Raw genomic sequence first — 22,163 nt, forward strand, 5'->3', positions numbered from 1 at the left:
TTTGTGGATATGAAAGATCGCGCCATGATTTTTATATCTTCCGCATATGTTAGGATTGGGCAGGACTTATATCAGCGTTACTTTCTTGTCTACTGGCGACTTTCCTATAACCCGTTTCAGTAGAGATGCCAGCTAATTTTCTTACTTTAATTCAACGTTTGTGTTAAACGCATCTGTCAGGCTATTATACACTCTGGTCTGTGCTGTTGGTTAGAGCGTTGTCATTTTGGGAAGGCTTATCAGTTTTGCTGGAACTCCCAAGTTAGGCATACATTTCGGTCACTACTGTCATATGTCTGCTTTATGCATTCAATCAACAACTATTTGATGGACGTCGACGTTGAATTCCCAGGATTTTCTAGCACCTATTTGACCGTAAGTAAATACCTGGTCAATTGTCGATCTTCCAGTCCACAAATTTCCTTGGTACTTACCAATAGTCTTATCAGCGTACAGTCTAATTCTCCTCTTTACTTTTTTCTCAAGGTTTTTTTATGGGAGGGAATAAAGTGGTAGTCGGCAGATTGTGCGCCATCGATTGATCCTGGCGCCGAGTTAAAGGCGACTGAGAAATGCAATGCTGCAATGAAGACCAGATTTTCACGACTTTTTGGTGGTCCTCGGTTCTTATCAAATCAAAATTCTCAAAAGTGGAAAGTTAGCATCTTATTAACCAAAAAGTGGTTTCGTCTTTTTTTCTTTGGACAGGCAGAAGTCAAGCCGATTTTTTTGCTGGACCATTGTCTCTCTCCGTTCTTTTACCAGAACCGTCCAACATCAGGGCATAAAGTAGGAATATTTACTGATCCTTACGCTTAGGATTGCCTTCGTTTAAGCTCTGAACTTAGTGGAATGACGAGCAAAGTGTCGAATACGAGATATAGGATGCTCGATCTTCGCTTATCGCTCGACTGTGTGCGGTCCCATATGTCATCCATTGCTTGCGTCGCTTTGCTAGCCGTTTTACAATGTTTTCAGCTTTAGACGACTACTCAACTCCTCGATGCTTAAACTAAAATTACATTCAATCGCTCCTTGTTCGGTTTTCGGCCTGCTGATCAGGGTCGTTAGATCCACATATTTAACTCGCTCAAGATGAATTTTGGTATGACAAAGGAAATAACTGTCAAGAGAAAGGAATAGAATGCGTTGATTTGATCAAGGAAAAAAGTAAAGCCGGTCATTAAGCTCGCGCTAATTTAAACAACGAAAAAGGTGCAATGTCAATTTTCGACATTTATTATGCGGAAAAATGGCCTTATGAGCACGTGAACAATGTTGAACAGAAAAATATAACTACGACGGCTTTGGTAACCTGCGAGAAAAGGGAACGCTACAAATATGAAATTTTGAGCCAACAAATTATCTCTTGTGTCTGCTCTCTACGTTTTATTAGGGGTGAAACATAGTAGCACGCTAACGCATTTCAAATTAGATTTTAATGTAGGCTATTGTCATTTGTATTGAAAATAAATTCAACCTTCTCCCTGACCTCATTTTCCTTAGGACGCTTTCGTATCTATCCTTTTCTCTTAATCGTCATTCAGTCAGTTCGAAAGGAAACTGCTGAAACACGTCAATCTTCTAGGCATGGTTCTTTTTCAATTTTCACCTCCTACATGAATGACATTATCCTTTTCTGCCTGCCTGGCTCAAATTGAGTTCATCAACCTCCATAATTGATCCTAAAAGTTATGGATACATCTGAGTAAGTAATTGAAAAGTGTCACAACCGGTTTGGAATTCAGATCCAAGTCATCTGGCCATAAACTCAAAAACAGTTTCCCTTACCTGAGTTTTAAGTGATTTTTAAAGTTTAAATCTCAAGTTTTTTTGAATGGATGCAAATTATATCTGTGACCATTGAACATTTGGTGATTGATTCCTCTAAGTCTGAACTCTGTTGTCAATTTATGCACTCCATTCCTAAAAGTAACCTAATAAAAATCCTTAGCATAAAGTTTGCTTTGCGTTTTTTCAAGTTACCATGAAATTTTGACAACAAACAAAATATTTGATTTCTAATTGAATATTTCAACGATTCGAGCGCAATCGAATCTTAGGATAAAAATATTCACGTCGAGTTTAAACAAGTGTGCTTGCATAAACTAAATAACAAAACTTGGATCTTATTTTGTTTTCGACTCGATGAAGTACTTTTCAAAGGTGATTTTATCTTGTTTTTCATTCGTTTTTTCTAGACAACTACTTGGGTAGTTCGAATTTATTTTTTTAAGAAGAAAATATGAAAATAGAATCGAATAAAACAGAGTAACGTAAAATTGTGTAGTAGTAAGTAAGGATGCGGTTGCACATAGTAAGTGAATAATTCTATTGAAATATTAGATACAAATCGAAGTTATTGTATGAATGGATTGAATGATTGCGGCCCGTATGGGCTACCAGTTACTTTTGCAGCGTTCAATTAGTGCTAAATTTAATAAAAATCTTTTTCTTTTCTCTCCCAATCAACAGAAGTCGGATAGTTTATGTAAATTATACGATATGGATGACAACCCGGATCGGCGAACATGGTTAGATAAATTGCTTAGCTTTATGGAGGAGCGAAGAACGCCAATCACAGCGTGTCCAACGATATCGAAACAACCACTAGATTTATATAGGTTATATTTGTTGGTTAAAGAACGTGGAGGATTCGTCGAGGTATGCAAGGTGCCGTAGTAGTTCCTAACACTAACTTTTAGCAAATTTTTTTACTTACTGATATTTTTATTTATTTTTTGTGTTGTTCATTTTTGTAACTTACTTTCGAAACCCCATATGATTTTTATTGCAATTATATATATATATAAATACATAAAGAAATGTCCCACTACCAAAAATAATAACCCAGTCGAGAGAAGTAGAAATCTCCTTACGAAACTGTAGTCATAGAGCATATATTAACACACAATGAAACAATTGCTGTGTCTACGATTGTACATAGAACTAAACGCATGCAAAACACTTGAAAACGAGAGAGATAATATTGGATCAATATTTCAATAACAAACTGGATATTGTTCTGATATTGAAACTTTATGAACGCAAACTATTTTTGTAGTTATATGGTTACATGGGTAAGCTTATAACATTTGTATAGAATATTCTTTTTGATGACCACTGCATTGGCATGTATTTTGGTTTCGAACTCTATCACTAAGAGATTTCCAAAATTTTTTGCAAGATCATAGTTTATTAGAGTATGAAAGATTATTATTGAACAAATTTCTATTTCTACGGAATTTCATTGGAGGTGGTAGTCGAGAGATTTTTTTCCAAGAATAAACCGTAAAATTTCTAGTAAATCTTTCAACTTCCAATAGGATGCTCCCAAATTTGCAGGTATAGTCAGTCTATCACTTCATAAAGGAATACCTTGCATAACAAGATGTGCCCTGCTCGTTACTTTTTGATTTAACTCAAATCAAAAGATAAATCTTTATCGAGATTTAAGTCGATAGTTCTTCTCCAAATACGGATTCTTCCACTCACCGGAGTTTGAAAACCTTTCAAATGGTCCGTATATTTTCCTCTATTTACATCGGTGGTATACCATGGACAAATGTTGCCACAAATCGGACGTTCTGGTTTTTTTGTCTGTTGATATGACAATATATTTTCTCGCTTATGATTTTTTACTCCCTTTTTATCCACGTGCACATGCACACAGTTACTTATATGAGGTAGACCCTATCAATCAAGAGGGCACAAGTCTTGACATGAGGACTAATTCCATCATTCCCTCCCCAGAGAAGCGAGGAGCTCCAATAACTAGTGGAGAGACAGTTATATCCACCACTTAGGGAATTAAGCTTGTTCAGAAGATCGCCTCATCAAACAGGAGGACATTTTTTTTCGCCTCCATTTTTGAGCAGGAGATGGCCTTTTACGCTTACCTTCCAGAGAAATTGCTACATCTATTTTGGCCAGCAACTTGGAGGCAATGAATGCGGTGTGTCTTGGGGTGTTGTCATTGTGCAACATCCAATTATTGTAAACTTCTCTTCGGACGCGTCGAAGCCTATTGTGCAACCGTACTTCACAATAGAATACTTTATTGATTGTTTGACTTTGTGGCACAAATTCACTGTGGACCACACATTTTCGGTCATAGAACATAATGGGCATTGTCTCGATTCGCAGTTTGCTCATTCTTGCCTTTTCCGGGCAAGGCGATTCCTCAATGTGCCACTCTTTGATGCCTTCATTCGGGGTAATACTTAACTAAATAAATCTGAATTCGTTTTGTACCTTTTATGAAATTTCTGGCATTTCATCTAGACTTTCGGTACCATTTTCACGCAGACTTTCCTCATTTGAAAACTATCTGTTAAAATGTGATGAACCGACTCTTTTGGGTATTCCACACGCCTCCTCAATCATCCAAACACTTAATCTTCGGCCTTTGTCCAAAACTTGACGCACTTCTTGCACCGAGTCCTCCGTTTGTGACGTCGACGGGCATCACCGCAGGTTTTCCGAAGCATTTCGAGCATCTTTGAACCGTGCTCCAAAATTCAGTCTATGTTTTTCTCGGCGAGGGTGCAGTACGAACCTTTTCGCGGTATATAACCCTGCTTGTATCTTAGAATGCTCGCGTACTTTTCCGCTCAAAGTTCAACTCAATCAACGTTGCTAACTACAAGAAAATCATTCCGGGAACTTTTCGGACAGGCACTGTATGTCCACATAAAGCCAAATCACACCTTTCGGGGCAACTTTTCTCTTCAGTCCAACTTTTGGCGTAAATATAAATATCTGTTCACATAATGAAAATACATATCTCCCTGTACCCATACTATTGAGGGAAATAAATCCTTTAACACTTGCCAGTCATGGAAGTGCATTTATTCAAATAGAGGCAGATTATATACCATTCGGATGACAATTTCCCTCCGCGAGGGAGCAAATTTGTCCTCCATCCATACAATTGGGGAAAGTAGGCCTTATCCTGCCGATCTGCTTACACGGGAGGAATCTCCCATTTGTAACATCATACGGGGTTAAATTTGCCCTTCCGGAGGATCACGTTGGAAACAATTTCTCCCTCGTCTGCACTTTCTCTATTAGGGGACTCCTCCCTCATATCTTCGCCATTCAGAGAATACCCTTTCTCTTCTTCACAATTCAGGGAATACTCTTTCCCTTCTTCACAATTCAGGGAATACTCTTTCCCTTCTTCACAATTCAGGGAATATCCTTTCCCTTTTTCACCATTCAGATAGAAGCCGCTCTGTTCTTCACCATTCAGGGAATTCTTCCAATTCCCTTGTTTACCTTCGCTGGTCAAAGAAGCATGTTTGTTCACACAGAGGCAAACCATTTCTTAACTATTGCTCTTGAGGATAAATCTACTCCTTCATGTCCAACTTTCAAGGAAACAAATGTGTTCACCAAAGGGCAAAACCCACCATTCAGAGGATCTTACCCATCAAGGAAACACACACGGATTACATTCATTAGCAGGAAATTGAATTCATCTCTCAATCCACTACGGAAGGAATCACAGCCTCCGTACGTCCGCCATTCAGGAAGACATATATCTGTTCAAATGAGAGGATTTTCTCCTTCTTTTTCCCCACTATTAACGAAAACACTTTTTTCTTGTACGCCATTGAAAAGGTTACACTGAAGACATAGCTTAGCTCTGCTACTCACCGAAATACAAATCTAAACCTCTTTATTCAGAGAATTACGCCTCTTCACCGAGGGACAAATCGGTTTTTCATTTCCATCATGGGCGGAAATTTTGTCCATAGTTCTTCCCGTTGGTAGAAATTTCATCATTCTGGAATCAGAACCCTTCTTACAGGAACAGATCGCATAATTCAGGAAAAGATATTTTGTTAACACGACGATGATTCCAGCCATTCAGGGTAAATACGTCGTTTTACGACAAGAAGGAATCCATCATTCAGGAGAGCAAATTCATTAATTCAGGAGAACATATGTCTTCCAACAAAATATACTACCATCCCACCATTCCGAGGAATGCTTCTCAACAGAAGTTATCTCACAGAGGAACGAATCACATCCAGTCATTCATTCTTGCAGTTGCATGGAAAATATTCTTTCAACTGAAGACAATCTCAACTTTTTGGAAGAACACATTCCCTCTGATGCGAATCCCACCATTCAGGGAAATACATCCTTTCCAAGAGGTTTGAATTCTCTCAGACGGGCTCAGGAACTGAGATCTCAACGAGATTTGTTGATTTTCATCTCAAGTCCGGATTTTTTCGAAACGGCCCTGCCTAATGGTGGTTATTTTACCCAATCCGATGTTCTCACGTCTGTGCTGAATGACATCTGCTAATAGTAGTGAAGCTGGTTTTCTCATTCCTTTCACCGTCATACGATGATATTATATAATCATCATTTTCACCGAACTTTTAACTACCATTTTAAAACTCTGTCCTTTTTCAATTTAGAAGTTATAGAAGGAAGAGACTTTGGCCTTATAATGAGTCGGGGCTCTGCTCTTGACAATTCCTCGGTGGGCGGCGCAGTCGGCGTCCTGCTGACTAATGTCAAGAGTGGAATCTACTTGCATTTCTTGACAGTGACTCGCTTCAAATGGCGAAGACATCTGCGCCAAGTCAAGAAGGATATGGCTTCCTTATAACAAGATCCGACCGCGATAGCTTTTCGGCTAGACGCATGCAAATACGGACAAGATTACGGCGAGTTGCACGGGCGCTGGCCTATAGGGGACCATTCTACTAGACTCCGCCTACCCTACAATTCGCATTACAGAAGCTGCGGAGTGAGAGGAGGCAGAAATTCTCAGGTCTTTCCGTTGCGATTTCCTAGCTTTAGCTAGAGCCAAGCTGCGGACGCTAGGTAAAAAATTCTTTGGGAACTTCACCTCTAGTTGCAGGATGGTGGAACTGCTGTCCTTCGTGAATACTTCGGATTGGTTCTGAAGATCTAAGCCGGTGGACTCTTCCCTTGCTATTGCTAAGGCAGTCATGGTTTAAAAAATTTGTAGCATTAAAACGACACATCACAGCGCTAATTGGGTTCATCGGATCGGCGATCGATACTTACCTTGATTTTGTGGGGATTTCGTGCTAGCTGCGGTTGATATCCCAAAGCTCGGAGAGTCATTTTTGACTTTAACTTATCCAAAGGCGCAATAGATATTAGACAAAGACATTCCATTGGTATGGTACTTTTATCTCAAGATGAGAGGTAGCTGATGGATGTCTGCTAGTTTCTTTCCCATAGGGCGGTGCAATTTGATCCTCATCTAGAAAACAACCCTCTACTGTTTGTCCCTTTCTGTCCTTTTCATTTCATTAACATTTTCATATTGTCTGGATGTACATAAAGAGTGTGGTCATATGTCGATTAGTAAAAAAACTTTAAATTCGTCTTGGATATTCGAAGTAGAAGTAATACCAACATTGATAATCTACAGACCACGCATCCGACTAAGTCTGAACGATGAATCTGACCGGAAAGCTGTTTTCAAAAAACGAGTGATCATGCGAATTTTAAACCAAGTGTGGGCAAGGGGATGACCAATTGCGAACCCAATCTAATCTAATGCAGGACGATAAGCGAATTCTTAAACATAACCAGAGACTAGACAAAAAACACAAAAGAAGACTAAACATAGGAGAGAGAAAAATTTCACACATTAGATCCGGTATTAATGCCATGTATGGGATACAGCGCATTGGTTTGCGTCCTCGTGGCTGCGAGCATGTGGCATTGCACAGCTGGTTATGACTTGTCCCATGGGGTGGGAAAACCATCTAGGCACCATCGGCACACCAATGCACTAAGGCCAGCTAGTGCACCTTGCCCCTCGTCAATTGATAACGCAAGCTGCATCCTTTTCGGTTTTCGAAATTATAAACCGCGATCGCTCGACTGAGACGAATGAAAGTGGTCACTTTGTAATGTCATAGACGTTGTTCAGTCATCTGTTCAGAAGCAATTTTATCTCCTTCAATTGATAAATACTCTCTCCCACTTAAGCACGCCAGCTGATTGATCGTTCACTTGGTAGGCTCTACCAAAACTGTTGCTTTAATGGCTCAACAGAGCCCCAGGAGATACAAGGCATTAATGCTTTAGTTTTGAGTTAGAGCACGTCCTTGGGGTCAGATGCAAACATTGCATATATAAACTTTTTTTATGCATAGTTCCGATGTGTGAATCGGGTTAGGTTTGACTTAGAAATCTATCGTTTAGTGTCATATATGATATGATTTAGATAAGAACTCTTTGAAAATGGAAGACTAGCATTCTATCGGTTCATCAATGCTTATAAGCCTCAAAATTTCGACTTCCTTTGTATTCGCTTTCTCTCTCGCTTTAACTGTTAACTGTTATTGCTACCAAAAAGTAAAAAAAAATCAATGATTGTTCCTAGAAAACTTCCTCATTTGGATGATTTTATTGCGCATCTTGTTCATCTTTAGTAAAGTTGAAAAATTTTCGGAAAAAAGAGTCCCAAATAAGAAAGAACTATATTCGTGGACTCGACTCAATATTCTCAATGAAATTCCTAGAAAATATTTTTATCTTTTCATTTTTTTCATCAAACCTAAAACTTTAGAGTATTTTTTTAATTTATTTTTTTCTTCCATAAAATTCTTCAAAATAACAGGTTACCAAAAGTAAAACATGGAAAGATATTGCGGGCTTATTAGGAATAGGTGCAAGTAGTAGTGCAGCGTATACGTTAAGAAAACACTATACAAAAAATCTACTTGCGTTCGAATGTCATTTCGATCGTGGTGATATTGATCCATTACCAATTATTCAACAAGTTGAGGCGGGTTCTAAGAAGAAACAAGCGAAAGCAGCTTCAGTTCCATCGCCAGGTAAGCGTGCTCTCTTTATCTAACAACATAATATATCGGTCGTTTTCTGTCTTATGTCAATTCTTGATTTTAATTTGTTTTAAAACTTGCTTTTCAGTGGGTTCTTCAAATTCACAAGACTCGTTTCCAACACCTGGTGCAACCGGTACATCAATGGATGGTTATCCGGGCTACCCAAGTAACTATCCACCCGGAACACAACCAGATTATAATACTCCTCCACAAATGCAACGGCCTCCGTCACAAAATAACGCACAGGCACCGCATACAGGTTTGTTGTAGAGATTTTAATAGTTTTTATACGTTTTTATTATAGTTTCCTTGACACACTTTGTCTTTTACATTTGCTTGGGTTTCCTTCCAAACATATTGCTCATTTCAATTATTGATAGCCAAAGGACGAACGGAGATGAATTTTTCCATTTTTGTATGCTTTACTCGATTCATTATTCATTGAAAACTAAAATTTGGATACTTTGCATTTTGACTGAGCAGCAGAAATGGGGCCATCTTTTCAAAATAACTAAAAATGATTCAGATGCCAAGAAAGCTTACTTCATTGGAACAATTTTATTTTCTTAGCATTCATTCGTTTAGAGTCCTTAACAGTATTCTTTTTCAAAACGATTTGAATTATTTCTAACACAAAATCAAGCAAATGTAAGCCGGACAAACCCAAATATCACAACTAACTGCTATATTTTTGCCAAATTTATTTACTAACCCCGTCGATATATTTTCACTTATTTTTGGATCGTTTCATTTTTATATTATTATCATGACAATCTTAAGTTTTCCTTTCGATTTTCGAAGTTTTCCTTTTGTTTTTTTTTCTTGTGAAACAAGCAGAGTGACAAGTAGACTAGGAGGAATGTGTGAACGTGAATAGTTTAATATACAAATAGAAGACCAAATAAAATGCAAAGAGCATATTCGCTGCTATGTACTTAACATATATCATAATATACTGCAAAACAAAGAATATAAAATATACATAATTGTTGTCTGCATGATTCACGTGCATTTATATAAATAGTATTAATTATAATATGTTTATTATAATTAGTCTATAAATTGCACATTAATTTGGACTATGCTGCCTTCATGTACGGGGCGTATATCTGCAGACCTACTTCATTTCCTCACTTAATAATAGAAAATATGATATTTTCCTTATGATCTTTTACGAGAAACCATTCCTTGCTGCATTTGTTTAGTTCTAAATTTAGCGGTTAGCGACAAAATTATGTAAATAACAGTAGAAGCATAAATATATAACATGCAAACCAATTCATCCCTATGACAATGAATGTAGACAGCTTTCCATTTCATATCGAATTCATATTGCTACATAATTGCTATACATTCCACTTTTTTTGCTTTTTATTTATATTGAATAGTTTTTAAGGGAAATTATTTTATTTTACGAATCGACAGTCGTTGAATAATTGTTACCTTAAACTTTACGTTCTTAATATTTCTTCCATCTCTATGATGTGTCAGGCAAAAGATACTCTAATTTTTTGCCGAGTGGGTGGATGAGTCCCGAGTCTCTCAAGTCCCACTCAAATCTACTTAAAATCTAGTCCGTACTTCACCTTGTTTTTAAGATAAAAATTGAGCAGTAAAGATTCAAAATTCTTTTTGAGTTTTCAATATCGCGATTGACTTCGAGGTACATCCTATCCATAGTAATACGGTCATCGTTGCTTGAATTGTAAATGTACTCAAAATTAGAAAAATGAAAATTGTTTAAACGTGAAAAAATATTGACAGATCCTTCAAACGCAGAACAACTAATTCCATCAAATTATTCTGATAAAATCAAAAGTGTTCTCAAAGTACCATTTGGATAATTCTTGTGTCTAACTTTGACTTCGAGATTTTTCGTCGGCTCTCAAACAGGCATGAAAATTGCAAATACATCCCCTCTCCAAATCTTGTCATTCTCTTGTTTTACTTATACAAGCGTTCCATGTTCAATTCAATATCAACCACTGTAAGAAAACGTTAAAATGAAACCGAAACGATCAAACTACCAACATAACTGCTACTAACTTTTTTTAAATTGTAACTAAAACATTCGCACAATACATTTTTTCATATAAATTTATCTAATCCAACATTTTTAAAACAAATCATTGATCATATTTCCATTTCTAAACCAAGAAAGAAAAAAAAAATCAAATCAAATAACCATAAATCATACACGCACTGTAGGTAATACGCAACAAACAGCCGGGGACAATATTAGTGTGAGCAATCCATTTGATGATCCGGTTGGCACATCGCGTGGTGCTCCCTACCCACAAGGCACCACTTATCCTCCGGTGTCCCGACCACAAGGTATACAAATAAAAAAAAACAAATAATGATCAAAATACTTTCTTCACATTTGAAGCACTGTTAGAAAATACAAAAAAAAAAACGTTGCGACTATAAAACAAAAATTATTTGAAGTAAAATTTTCGTTTGGTGGAATAATAAGAGCCTCCTTGTAATCATCCATTTAGTTGTTCATCACTGTCATCCTTTTTTGTACCGGAAATGCATGATTTTTTGATCCGAAACATTCCTTTGCATTAATTGTTTTTTACTTCGTTCCAAGAGTGAAATCTCCGTGGAAATAGTGATCAAAAAATCATGCATTGTATGTTTCCCTTTAACACCCTCTTGATGGTATTATCTGTACTTACCAAATGCATGCATTAGATGTCTTTGTCCATAATTAATATTCACTTCACGTTTGCTTGTTCACATTTTTACGTATATGCTCGTTGCTTTATTAGTGTTGGGATTATTTTAATAGAAGTAGATGCTTCCCACGGTTTATTCATTGATAAAGGGTATTCTTACTTTGTAGTCTTTCCATTTAACACAATCAATCCTTTCTGCAATGTCAGCAGTGAATCCTCTGCGCATCAAAGTTGGAAAAATCTGCTAAAGTGAATAAAAGCTTGTGTGTGGTTGACACACAAAACAACAGATAGAAATAGGTTACCTTCCTACTGCGTCACTTGTAAATATTGCTCTCTCTGGGGAAACACCCCAATAAAGCCTCGTGAAAACTAGTCTGAACTCTAGCTCCACATGATTGTAGAGACTCAGTTTCATCAATTTAGTCATTGTTGAAAACGAATTCTATTTCCGAGTTGTCCATCGTTAGTCCCTGTTTTTTCCATCTTTTTGGTAGCATACGGATTCCGCGTGAAAACACCTCCTCAGTTTTTGATGTTATCCCCGCATCGTCCCTTTTTTTGGTTCCCTCTTCAGAACGAAAGTGTTGGTCAGCCGGAGCATGTGTCATTGATCGAAAAAGGTGGTAAACCTAAGGAGCAATGTCTGGGTTGTATGGTGGGCGGGGTAGCACACATTAGTTAAACGCTTCCGAGGTTTTTTGACGAGTTTGCAATATGTGGCCGAGCGTTATCATGTTAGAAAGTCACCTTGTCATGTCTTTTTTTAAATATTCTGGCCATTTTATCTTCAGCGCTGAACTCAAATTTATCAGCTACTGTAGGTAACGTTCGGATGAACTAGTTCATAGTACACGGTGCCCTTCTGTTCCTACCAAATGCAGAGCATGAGCTTCCATCCGTGAATATTCGGTTTCTCGTTGATGTTGATGCGTATTCGGAGTAACCGTATGACTTTTTTCGCTTGGGGTTGTCATAGCTGATCTCCTGTTCGCCTTTTCATGTCTCTCGGCTTCAGTTCGTATGACACTCAATTTCCTTCCTCCTGAATCATTCCCAATCCTTTCAAACTTATGGAAATGACTGGTTGGGTTCCTCCTAGTGATTCCGCAATTTGTTTTTGAGTTTGACACGAATTTTCATCCAATAGTCCTTCCAATTTTGTGTCTTCAACGTCAAAATCGGCATTTTTAAAGCTTCGAAATCCGTACTGACTCGTTTCTTGCGATGGAGTATGTTCCCCATAAACTTTACACAGCAATCGATAACTTTCAGTTGCTTTTTCTTCGTCTTCTTTAGTCTTTGTCCCATTCAGAAGCAAGTTTGGCTCGATGTAGTCAGTTGCACTATTTTGCTCTGTCAAACGCCTGATCTGGATGCAATCGTGAGGCTTTCAAATCATTTCAGCCGCTTTTTGCTTCCAATTAAAACAAAAAAGGAAAACTTCCCGCCAATTGTGTATCGTCGGCAAAAAAATTGACATGTTTGAAGTATGAGAAAATATGTACTTTACACTATTTTATCCAAAAAGATCTAAAGATGGAAGACGGGTTTGTGTTGTGGTCTCCGCAAGATATCAGTCAACCCATCTGAGTCTGAGTATCTCAGTCAAATCATGTAATAATCCAGGCAAACACAGTACTGACCATATTGCCCCCTAATTTGCGGCTATGTTCTCGGATTGAAGTACTTTAACATACTTCCCGGCTCAGGTTTAAATTAGAGCGTTGCGCTATGGATTGAAACATTGATGAAGCTGATATGGTCCTTTACTTTTATCACATAATGAAGTAATGTTAGAAACTGTACGAACACGCATTGGTCGTTCCAACACAAACACAGTCTAGGAAATCAAACATTAACATCTGAGAAACGTAAACTTGCCTGACAATTCATGGTCGTGCTTAATGTTCATAATATCTGCATTTTCAAGCTTCGTGGCACACTGATTTGAATATTTTGGGAGAATTCTCCTCAAGATTGTCATCTTGGATGCTTCATCTCTCTGAATCAGAGAATTTTCTATTTACAAAATCGACCGTCCAAATAAACAATGGATTTAAAAGGTGCTGCTGTAGTGGTTCATTTTCTTCACGCATTTCTTCCATCAATATACTCAGCAGAGAGATCATAGTCACTTTTTTTTAAGAATTGGGGATCCTAAGTCCGCATCTACTTGATGCCAGACCGGACCAAATGGAGAGCAAGTTGTTTCCACTCTTTATGGTCCACGGACTCCTCTTTTTGAGTTTAACATTCAAGGTTCAAAAAGTAAAAGAGGGTCGAAGACGGTTGCGGATTTTGAGCTCCCCAATCCTTAAAACAAGTGTCTAGCTCCGGCCAAGTTTTGGTCTGAACTGTGAGCGGACTTACGTTGAATATAATTCGCACCCTTGTCGTGCAAATCTTGCGAATTATAAAGGGGAACATATAACATTTGCGAGCCGCTTCGGTCACGCTGCTCCCGGGGCAGAGGTGAGGCAGCGCCTGATGAGTTGCCTCTGCCCTGGTACGAAACCGTAGCCGTCTTCGTCCCTCTTTTACTTTAAGATCATAGTGTTTGTATCGGTCTCTCGACCTCCTCTGAGAGAATTTCGGTGAGAATTGTTCTTATCTTCATTCGAATTGATTTAATATATTAAAAGAGACCATTCTCTCAGCTTTAAATGCAATATCAAATCTTCTAGGGATTAATCAACGGAGGAATTTGGTAGGACATTATCAAGCTACAAAGTTCACTCAGCAGACTTCTACATTTCTTTCCATAGTCGACTAAATGATTTAAGCAATGCTTGAACACTTCCTTATAGAATTGCTTAGCCAAGGCTCACAAATTCTCGGTGAAATGAAATCAACACTTTTTTCACTTTTGACTCCCATATGGTATTACATCGCATGGCTGGATGAGAATTTATCCTACGCTCGTGTTCACAGTTGGGTTTCTCTCTCGTTCCTTCTTCCGACTGACTTCTTCCTGCCTAAGTTTCTTATGGGTGGCTGCTATCACTTTTTTGACTTCAGGCGATATCGCCTTCGAATTCAACGTATACTGCATGGTGTTTACGGATGTTAAGTGCTTTCCGGTTGTAGTTCCCATTGCACCCCTCTAAGTTACGAATCTCGGGCATTGAAATAAAATGTCCTGTCTTCTCTACAATATTCGGGCCCAAATCGAAAGAGATATGACCCATGTCTACTCAAAAACTGTGATAGATGGACAACTTCGCGTGCGGTCATTCGATCCTTCTCCAAATATCCCATATGATTTGTTGGTCCAACGGCTCCCTTTTTTTGGCTCATTCCACCTCTGCTGCCATTCCGCGATAGTTTCACTTCGGGCGAACTACCTCCGAAGAGCAGAAGATTCTCCGGTAAGATACCGTCGATAGTAAAATCGTTGTTCATCTCTCGCGAAAATATCAATCGGGAGTATTTCTGCTATCACGCAGCCTACTTCATCGGGTATTGTTCTGTTAACACAACATGTTCGAAGTGCACTTTGCGATACGCGGATCCAATTTTTCTCTTGTTTTTTTTATTTTCCAGTGCATTTGCAAACTGACCACCTTTGAAATAAGGAGCCGATGGCTCGGCTTTGAGCTTTATATTTTTAGTAGCAATCAATGCTCCGGTGTTATATGTTTTGGTTGCTGCACACTCCGCATGTGGTTTGTCTCCGGTCGATTAATTTATGTTCGACATCATAAACTGCTTCATTCACATAAAGGTCTTCGAGGAGAAGTGCGATAATCGTCACTACAATGTCGTCCGCAAAACCAATGGAGAGTATACCAATAGACAGATCTAGCGTTCGTCGATATGATTTCACTTCTTCATCTGATTCGCAGTACAAAAGTCGGCCACGGTACGCACCAGGAACTTCGAGCCGCCTAAGTTAATTAGGGGCTCAAGTATTTTGCCCTATTTGGCGGTATTGAAGGCCTTCTTAACATCGAGTTTTATCACTGTACAATATTTATCCTCGTCAAGTGTTGACACATCCAGTGTTTGCAAGAATACGGTTCAGGCGAGAAAAAGCTTCAAGTAGCACACGTTCGTTTCTAGGCTGCCTTTCGTTCTTCAGCCCATGCATTAAAATTATCAGTTATGGTTTTATGGTTGCTTCCATCTTTTCGCTTGTATCCATCGCTATCCTCTCCGCCATTGATTGGGGGATTTAGTGCCGCATAGCAACTGTAGAGTGATATATCGCCTAGAGAGATATATAGCTCGGATCTATGATATCCTGGTACTTTGTCGGCGGTTTGTGCTGAAATATCCATGTTTCTTCTCGTTCCATCGTGCTTGGTGATATGGGTTTTGGGATGAATTATAACTAAGAGTGGACTTGCTTTACACACACTGTGTATTCGAGCGTACCATATCCCATCTAGCGAACGTGCTGCGGCATCTAATGTGGAGTGACAATAATACAATATGCTAATAGGATTAATACGATACACGCTTTGTTTCTCCTAGATCAACATGAACAATTCTACAGAACCCTACATATCTTGTGCAGATAACATGGAATACCGACATTTCCTAAAATTTCGGACCTTGGGAACCATTGTATTTCATTTTGAAGTAGACGCCGGGTTTCAATGCTTCAATGTGAAGTGTCCATTGTACGCGGTTTTGTTCGTTTCCTGCTTTATAATTCACCAAACTTCTTTCTTACCGAGTCATACCTTGCTTCTCCGCTTTACGTAACGGCTAATGCAACCACATTGATTTATGATTTCTGGGGGTATATAATGTTTTCGTAGTCTCGCTCGATCCAATTCTGACTTCCTAATATGGTACAATTTTTTACATATAACCTAATGATATCTGCGTAGTCTCTTAAGAGTCCATCCTTATATTCTAAACGACATTTAAACTCACTAGAGGGAGTACAGTTCATCCTTTTTCTTTAGCCTTTTTCTCGTTCAGAAGCAGGGTCGGCTCTTGATCAGTTACGCCATTTTGCTTGGCCAAAGACTTGATCTGGATGAAGTCACGAGGCTCTCAAGTCACCATCTACTGAGTTGAGCCATCGTTATTTCGGTTGGCATTTTGTTCGTTTCCCATTTACTTCGATGTTCAGACAAGTGAATTATCGTCATCACGAATGATATGGCGATACCCTCAAAGAAGCCTCTGTCGCCATTTTTCCACGATCGATACAATCCCTTTTTGAAAATTGGTATTCAAGAGTACACCTCGTTAGAAGCGAAAATTGGTATCAGTTGATTGCGAGAATTATCCCAACCTTTTCTACGGTTCCTTCGCTTTTCTTCAGTTGCCTAAACTGCAGGAGTCGAATAAAGTTAATTCAACAAGAGTTAGTAGGAAGTAATATATTAATTAATTTCACATAACAATGCATCTGCTATTGAATCTATTTACGTAGTTGTCATGATGTTGGTGTTTTGTTGAAAATAAACTTTAATTTTCCGATTTTTTTTAGCGTTGAGAATATTTTCGTTGAATTGAGTAGTTGAAAACTTTCTCAAATGTTGTCTGGATTGATATTTCTTTTACATTTTCGTCATAATGTTATTCTTGTATTCCTATCCCCCATGTAGAACTATCAGAACGTGAAAATTATCCCAGGCACAATAAATATTTTCCAATTCAATTCTTTAGGTGCTCCATACCAAGGACAGCCAGGTGGTTACAATCAGTATGGTGCAAATGAACAATATGGACCAGCAGCACCGCCTGGACAGTATCCACCAACGCAGGGACAATTCCCGCCACCAAACAGGACAATGTATCCGTCATATGAAGGGGATTCGTAAGTTATCTAAATTGGAAGCAAGTTGGCGTGAAATTGTTACAATATGTTTTTTTTTTCAGAAATACACCTCCCACATCAAATACCTATCCACCGTATGGTCCTCAACCGCCGCGACCATACAATCAACCACCTGCCGGGGCAGCGCAACCACCAGTGCCACCTACATCGGGGACACAAAATCCTCCAGGAGCACCTGGCTCGTATCCACCAGTTCCACCACAGCAAGAGTACTATCGGCAGCCGGAACAGGTTAGTGTTATAATTGTTTCAATAAATTTTATTCATTTGAAGTTGATCTGTGTTTGGAGTTTGGTTGACTGATTTTTTTTATCAACGAAGAACTTAGAAAGCCAATACTGAACGCGGTACATGTAAAACAATAAGAGTTTATTTGAACGGTCACATTTGAAGCACGTAATTGACTCCCATTATCCTTACAAACGCCATAGTTTTTACTGCAGACAGATTATGAATATTCACCCTTAGCTCTGGAAATCATTCGTCACAATCAAACTCCTCAGATTTTCTTCACTCTTCATGTAAATGCACTTCTAATTATCGATGTTTTGTTTGTTGTTTTACTGTGTTACTGTTCGTTTTTACCTTCAGTGTTTGTTTTCTGTGCAAAATTAAAAATAAAAAATCGCAAAAATAAGCTCACATGAGCTTGAATCAAGTAATTGACGCGAAAGTTGTGAAACATTCAAATTCAAATCATCAAAATTATTCTGTTTTATTGCTCATTCAAAAAAAACGAAAATCAAAATCATCCTCATACATTCATTCATCCATTATTTTTGGCCGTTTGTTGTTTTTTCGATGTTAATTTACACAATTTCGTTATTTGTTATTATTTATTAGATGTCGAAAAATTCTACGTCAAATTCTGTTAATATGAGTTCACAACTAGCTCGACAGCTTGTAGCCCCAATGTCTCCTGCTAAAACGTCCTATCATCACAACGTATGTGTATTAATAAATATTGAAAAAAAAAGAAATTTCTAACACATTAACTATTTGGCTTGATTAAGTTTAATATTTAAGAAATGGTGGTGGGAAAAGGGATTACCTATTTGGGATTATAATGGTCATAGATGTCCTAGATAAATCAGCAGTGAGAAAGAGCGTGTATTGCTTCTCTTGATATTTTAATCCTTTGTGCTAAAATTACTCTCTAAGGTAACATCGTGCTAATTGGTGGCGGCTAGTAGTTTCTAATTTCAATGGAAATCTCCTGAGATTCCGACTATGTTGTTTTATAATTATATTAAGTGTTGGGCGTATACATAGAAAAAAATTGGGATTACAGATCTAAAATAAAGGGACAAGTCGTAAGAGCAAAAGTCCTCCACTTCTTACTACTTCTTTTGAGCAACGCTTGTGTACTATCTTAGAATGGAGAGGAGTGGGAAGACCCAGAGGAATGCGTGGCGGGATATACGGAAGTCTTCTACACCGATGGCTCAAAAACAGAAGAGAGTTCTGGAGCCGGAGTCTACCTCTCGAATAAAAACGAGAAATGGGCATTTCCTTTGGGACAATATGCAACGGTTTTTCAAGCCGAAGTTTATGCGATCCTAAGGGTGGCAAACTGGGTGATTGACGAGCGGCTGAAGGGCAGGCGCATCGCAATCTGCAGTGACAGTCAAGCTGCACTGAGGGCATTGAGCAGTCCTTTGATCACCTCGAAAATCGTTCAGGAATGCAGAAACCGTTTGAACGCTACGTCTAGATTCAATACGGTGGAACTACTCTGGGTACCTGGTCACTGTGGCATAGAGAGAAATGAAATCTCGGACGCTTTAGCGAAAGAGGGGTCAATCTCCCCTATGCCGGGACCGGAGCCAGCAATTGGGGTATCAGTAGCATTGGCTAAATCTGTTTTCAAAAACTGGGAACAAGTTTTCCATAACGACAGGTGGCAGAGCCTAAATGCTGTTCGACACACCAAACTTTTTCTGCCAGAACCCAACATACGTACCGCAAAGTTTATCCTGTCAAAAAGCAGGAGGACTTGTAGGTGTATTGTGGGCATTCTGACAGGCCACAATTCACTAGCTGGGCATATGTTCAGAATAGGAATTACCGCAGATGATACGTGTCCCTCCTGTAATGAGGAAGCGGAATCCAGCATTTCCTATGTGAATGCCCTGCCTATGGACGCATCAGGCATCAGATCTTTGGTGTCGATATCCTCCAATTGCGACGGGTAGCATCACATCCACTAACGGAAATCCTGCGATACGTTAACGAATCCGGAATATTCCGTTAGACGGGGGAGGCGCGTACAATGGGCCAACACGGCCTGGGTGCTCAGAAGCTGTAGCTTCTCCCCCACCATACACACAAACACACACACACACACCTTAGAATGCTAGAATAGACAGAAGGCTTCACCGCAAAAAGAGCGCTGGAGAATGCTGCCTTCTTCAGTCGCTGCCGAAGTACGTGATCAGTGATTATAAAGAAGTTGTAATATTCTTACTTCTGATTTCTTCTGATGGCACTACGAGCCACTTCAGACTCTGTTTTCCTTGCAAGATCGCATCCAATATACTCGACTCCTGCGGTTCTTGATATTTATCATTTCGTTTTCTGATTCAACTTCGCTTTTCCATGGCATTTAGTTTTTTGAATACTCTCTTAAGTACTCGCTCCTCGTTCGATGTGCCCAGTCCATTCCACGCTTCAAAGCTTAATCAGAACAAATATTGGTTGGTCATCAAAGAGTTTATACATATCAAGGTTGTATCAGATTCGCCAAGTATGTACATGATTGATAGGCCCAAATTGTGTTTGTACGTGAAGTACAAACCAAGTTGCCTTTTTCTTCTTCGAATCATTCAAATCATCTTTAAGCACTCTGACATGCATTATGTCTCCTTGAATACCAAAATTTACAAAGGAAATGATGTGAGACCTCCGGCTTCGAAACCTATTGGCGTTTTTAACCGGATAATATTGGTTATTTACATTCGTAAGTTCATATCAACGCCATCGAAGTTGAAAAGACAATGATGCCAATGAAGACAGAAAAACAACATGATCTGATAACATTGAAGTTGAGCTCTATTATGCGAAATACTCCACCTCAAAGGTTCGATAAACTGAATATAAAGGAGGATCATGGTTGATAAAGCATCAATAAAATTGTTTCAATATGATAGAAATTCGGCTAAATTTTGGGGAGCATTCACTTAAATTTTCTCAAGAACTGTAGCATAATCATCTCGGCGCACGTCGTTTTTATACCCATAGAGACGCATCGCCCTCCCTACACTACTGCTTACTCGATAAATTCATCTGTCATGTTTCCCCCACGGCAACGTTTACTACCAGGAAAACACATTCAACGTCTCATAGCAAAGCTGATTTTCAGCAATTCATTCAAATTTCGCCTCATGCAGTAATTTTTGCAGTTAAATTTGAGCATCCTACAGCTGAATCTGTTCAGGCTGAAATGATCACTGTTAGTAACGACTCACTGCCGCACGATCAAATTACTTCACCTATTAACACAATTTGTCTGAAGTGACGCTCCGCAACTGTGGCATCCTTTGCGATTGATGGATCAGTGCCTTAATTTTAAAATCTGGATCAGCGACTTTCGCCCTGTAAATCTTTCATGGTCCCAAATGCTGAGCAGTCATAAAAGAACTGACTATACGCTATATTTATAGAGTCGAACATATTGTACTGGATTAGTTGCATAATCCACTACAATCGCGTTGGAAATAAGGATATTCCCGTACAATATGGGCATTGCAAGACGATGGAGACGACCTAAAAGCCACTCAAAGCAGTGATGATTTGACACATTAGGAGGGAACTGAAATACATCTCCGCAAACTAGCAATGATGGCGGGTAGATGTGGTTGATGCACTATCCCCATTGAGACGATATAGCAACGATATTACCCGGATCAAGCTTCGATTGAGACTAATATCTAGTTGAGCTGATCTCGCTTCCAAACAGGAAAAGGTTACACTGTGTGTATCCGAGAAAATTCACGCACCGACTCCACAGACAATCTTTGATCTACTCTGCCCTAGTTGGAAAGTCCACAGCAAAGTTTTTCGTGAAGCTCGGCTTGCGTATGGTATAGTCCATAGGGAACGCCCAGAATTCCAAAGGTATTTCGCTTAGGATATTACTATGCCCGTAGGTCTTGGCTGTCCAACATACGGACTCACGTAGTTTTGACAGCACTGCACGCTCCAACGAATTTAATGTGGACGTCCATGGGCCGGAGAAAATTGAGAGCATCTGTCGGGCAGGGCGTTAGAGTCCCGATAGCATCTGCATCCGCGCTCCTTGGGTTTCTGCTTAAAATTTATTTTATTATTCAAAAATCGTATTTCGGGAACCAGTTCGACCCTTTTTCAATGCAGCATTTTATGTTTAGAATAAATATTTGCTTTATATTCCTTTTCCGACCCTTCCATATACTCCTGATATTCATCGATTTCCAATCCTTCCTCTTGAATACAATAAAGTACAAATTTTCTGGTAAAAAGGAAAACCTTTCATTGTTATTTTGTTGGGGTTAGTAGTTTTTGTCTTCTAAGTTCTGGTGCCTGGTTTTACAATTGAATATGAATTATTATAAATTCTGTCTGACCATTCTAATTACCAATTTTATTTTATTTTAGAATGCACAGCCTCGTCGACATCCTGACTTTGCAAAAGATACACAGCCATACCCGCCATATGGACAGCGGCCACAGATGTACGGTAAGTAATCAAAGCAATGCCATTACTTCATGTTTTATTTTAAATGACTTTTGGGTAAAATGTTTTTCCCGTTCAATATTCTGTCGAATTCGGACAATTCAATA

At 38.8% G+C, this 22,163-nt stretch overlaps 1 protein-coding gene across 7 annotated transcripts in view; it reads left to right on the forward strand.

Annotated features, from left to right (window-relative positions):
• The window catches only part of LOC119659198 (trithorax group protein osa), a 403,506-nt gene that overhangs the window by 374,942 nt on the left and 6,401 nt on the right, over positions 1 to 22,163 (forward strand). For 3 of the 7 annotated variants that reach the window (XM_038067160.1, XM_038067165.1, XM_038067162.1), the window contains 8 exons: positions 2,476 to 2,673; positions 8,627 to 8,843; positions 8,941 to 9,114; positions 11,064 to 11,189; positions 17,171 to 17,321; positions 17,384 to 17,573; positions 18,186 to 18,287; positions 21,978 to 22,059. In XM_038067160.1, coding sequence (XP_037923088.1) covers positions 2,476 to 2,673; positions 8,627 to 8,843; positions 8,941 to 9,114; positions 11,064 to 11,189; positions 17,171 to 17,321; positions 17,384 to 17,573; positions 18,186 to 18,287; positions 21,978 to 22,059 — 1,240 coding nt within the window. The remainder of the gene's footprint in view (positions 1 to 2,475; positions 2,674 to 8,626; positions 8,844 to 8,940; positions 9,115 to 11,063; positions 11,190 to 17,170; positions 17,322 to 17,383; positions 17,574 to 18,185; positions 18,288 to 21,977; positions 22,060 to 22,163) is intronic. The other 4 variants (XM_038067161.1, XM_038067163.1, XM_038067164.1 and 1 more) reach the window with 4 other exon arrangements.

The sequence above is a fragment of the Hermetia illucens genome, chromosome 6 (assembly GCF_905115235.1).
Source record: "Hermetia illucens chromosome 6, iHerIll2.2.curated.20191125, whole genome shotgun sequence".
NCBI classification, from domain to species: Eukaryota; Metazoa; Arthropoda; class Insecta; order Diptera; family Stratiomyidae; genus Hermetia; species Hermetia illucens.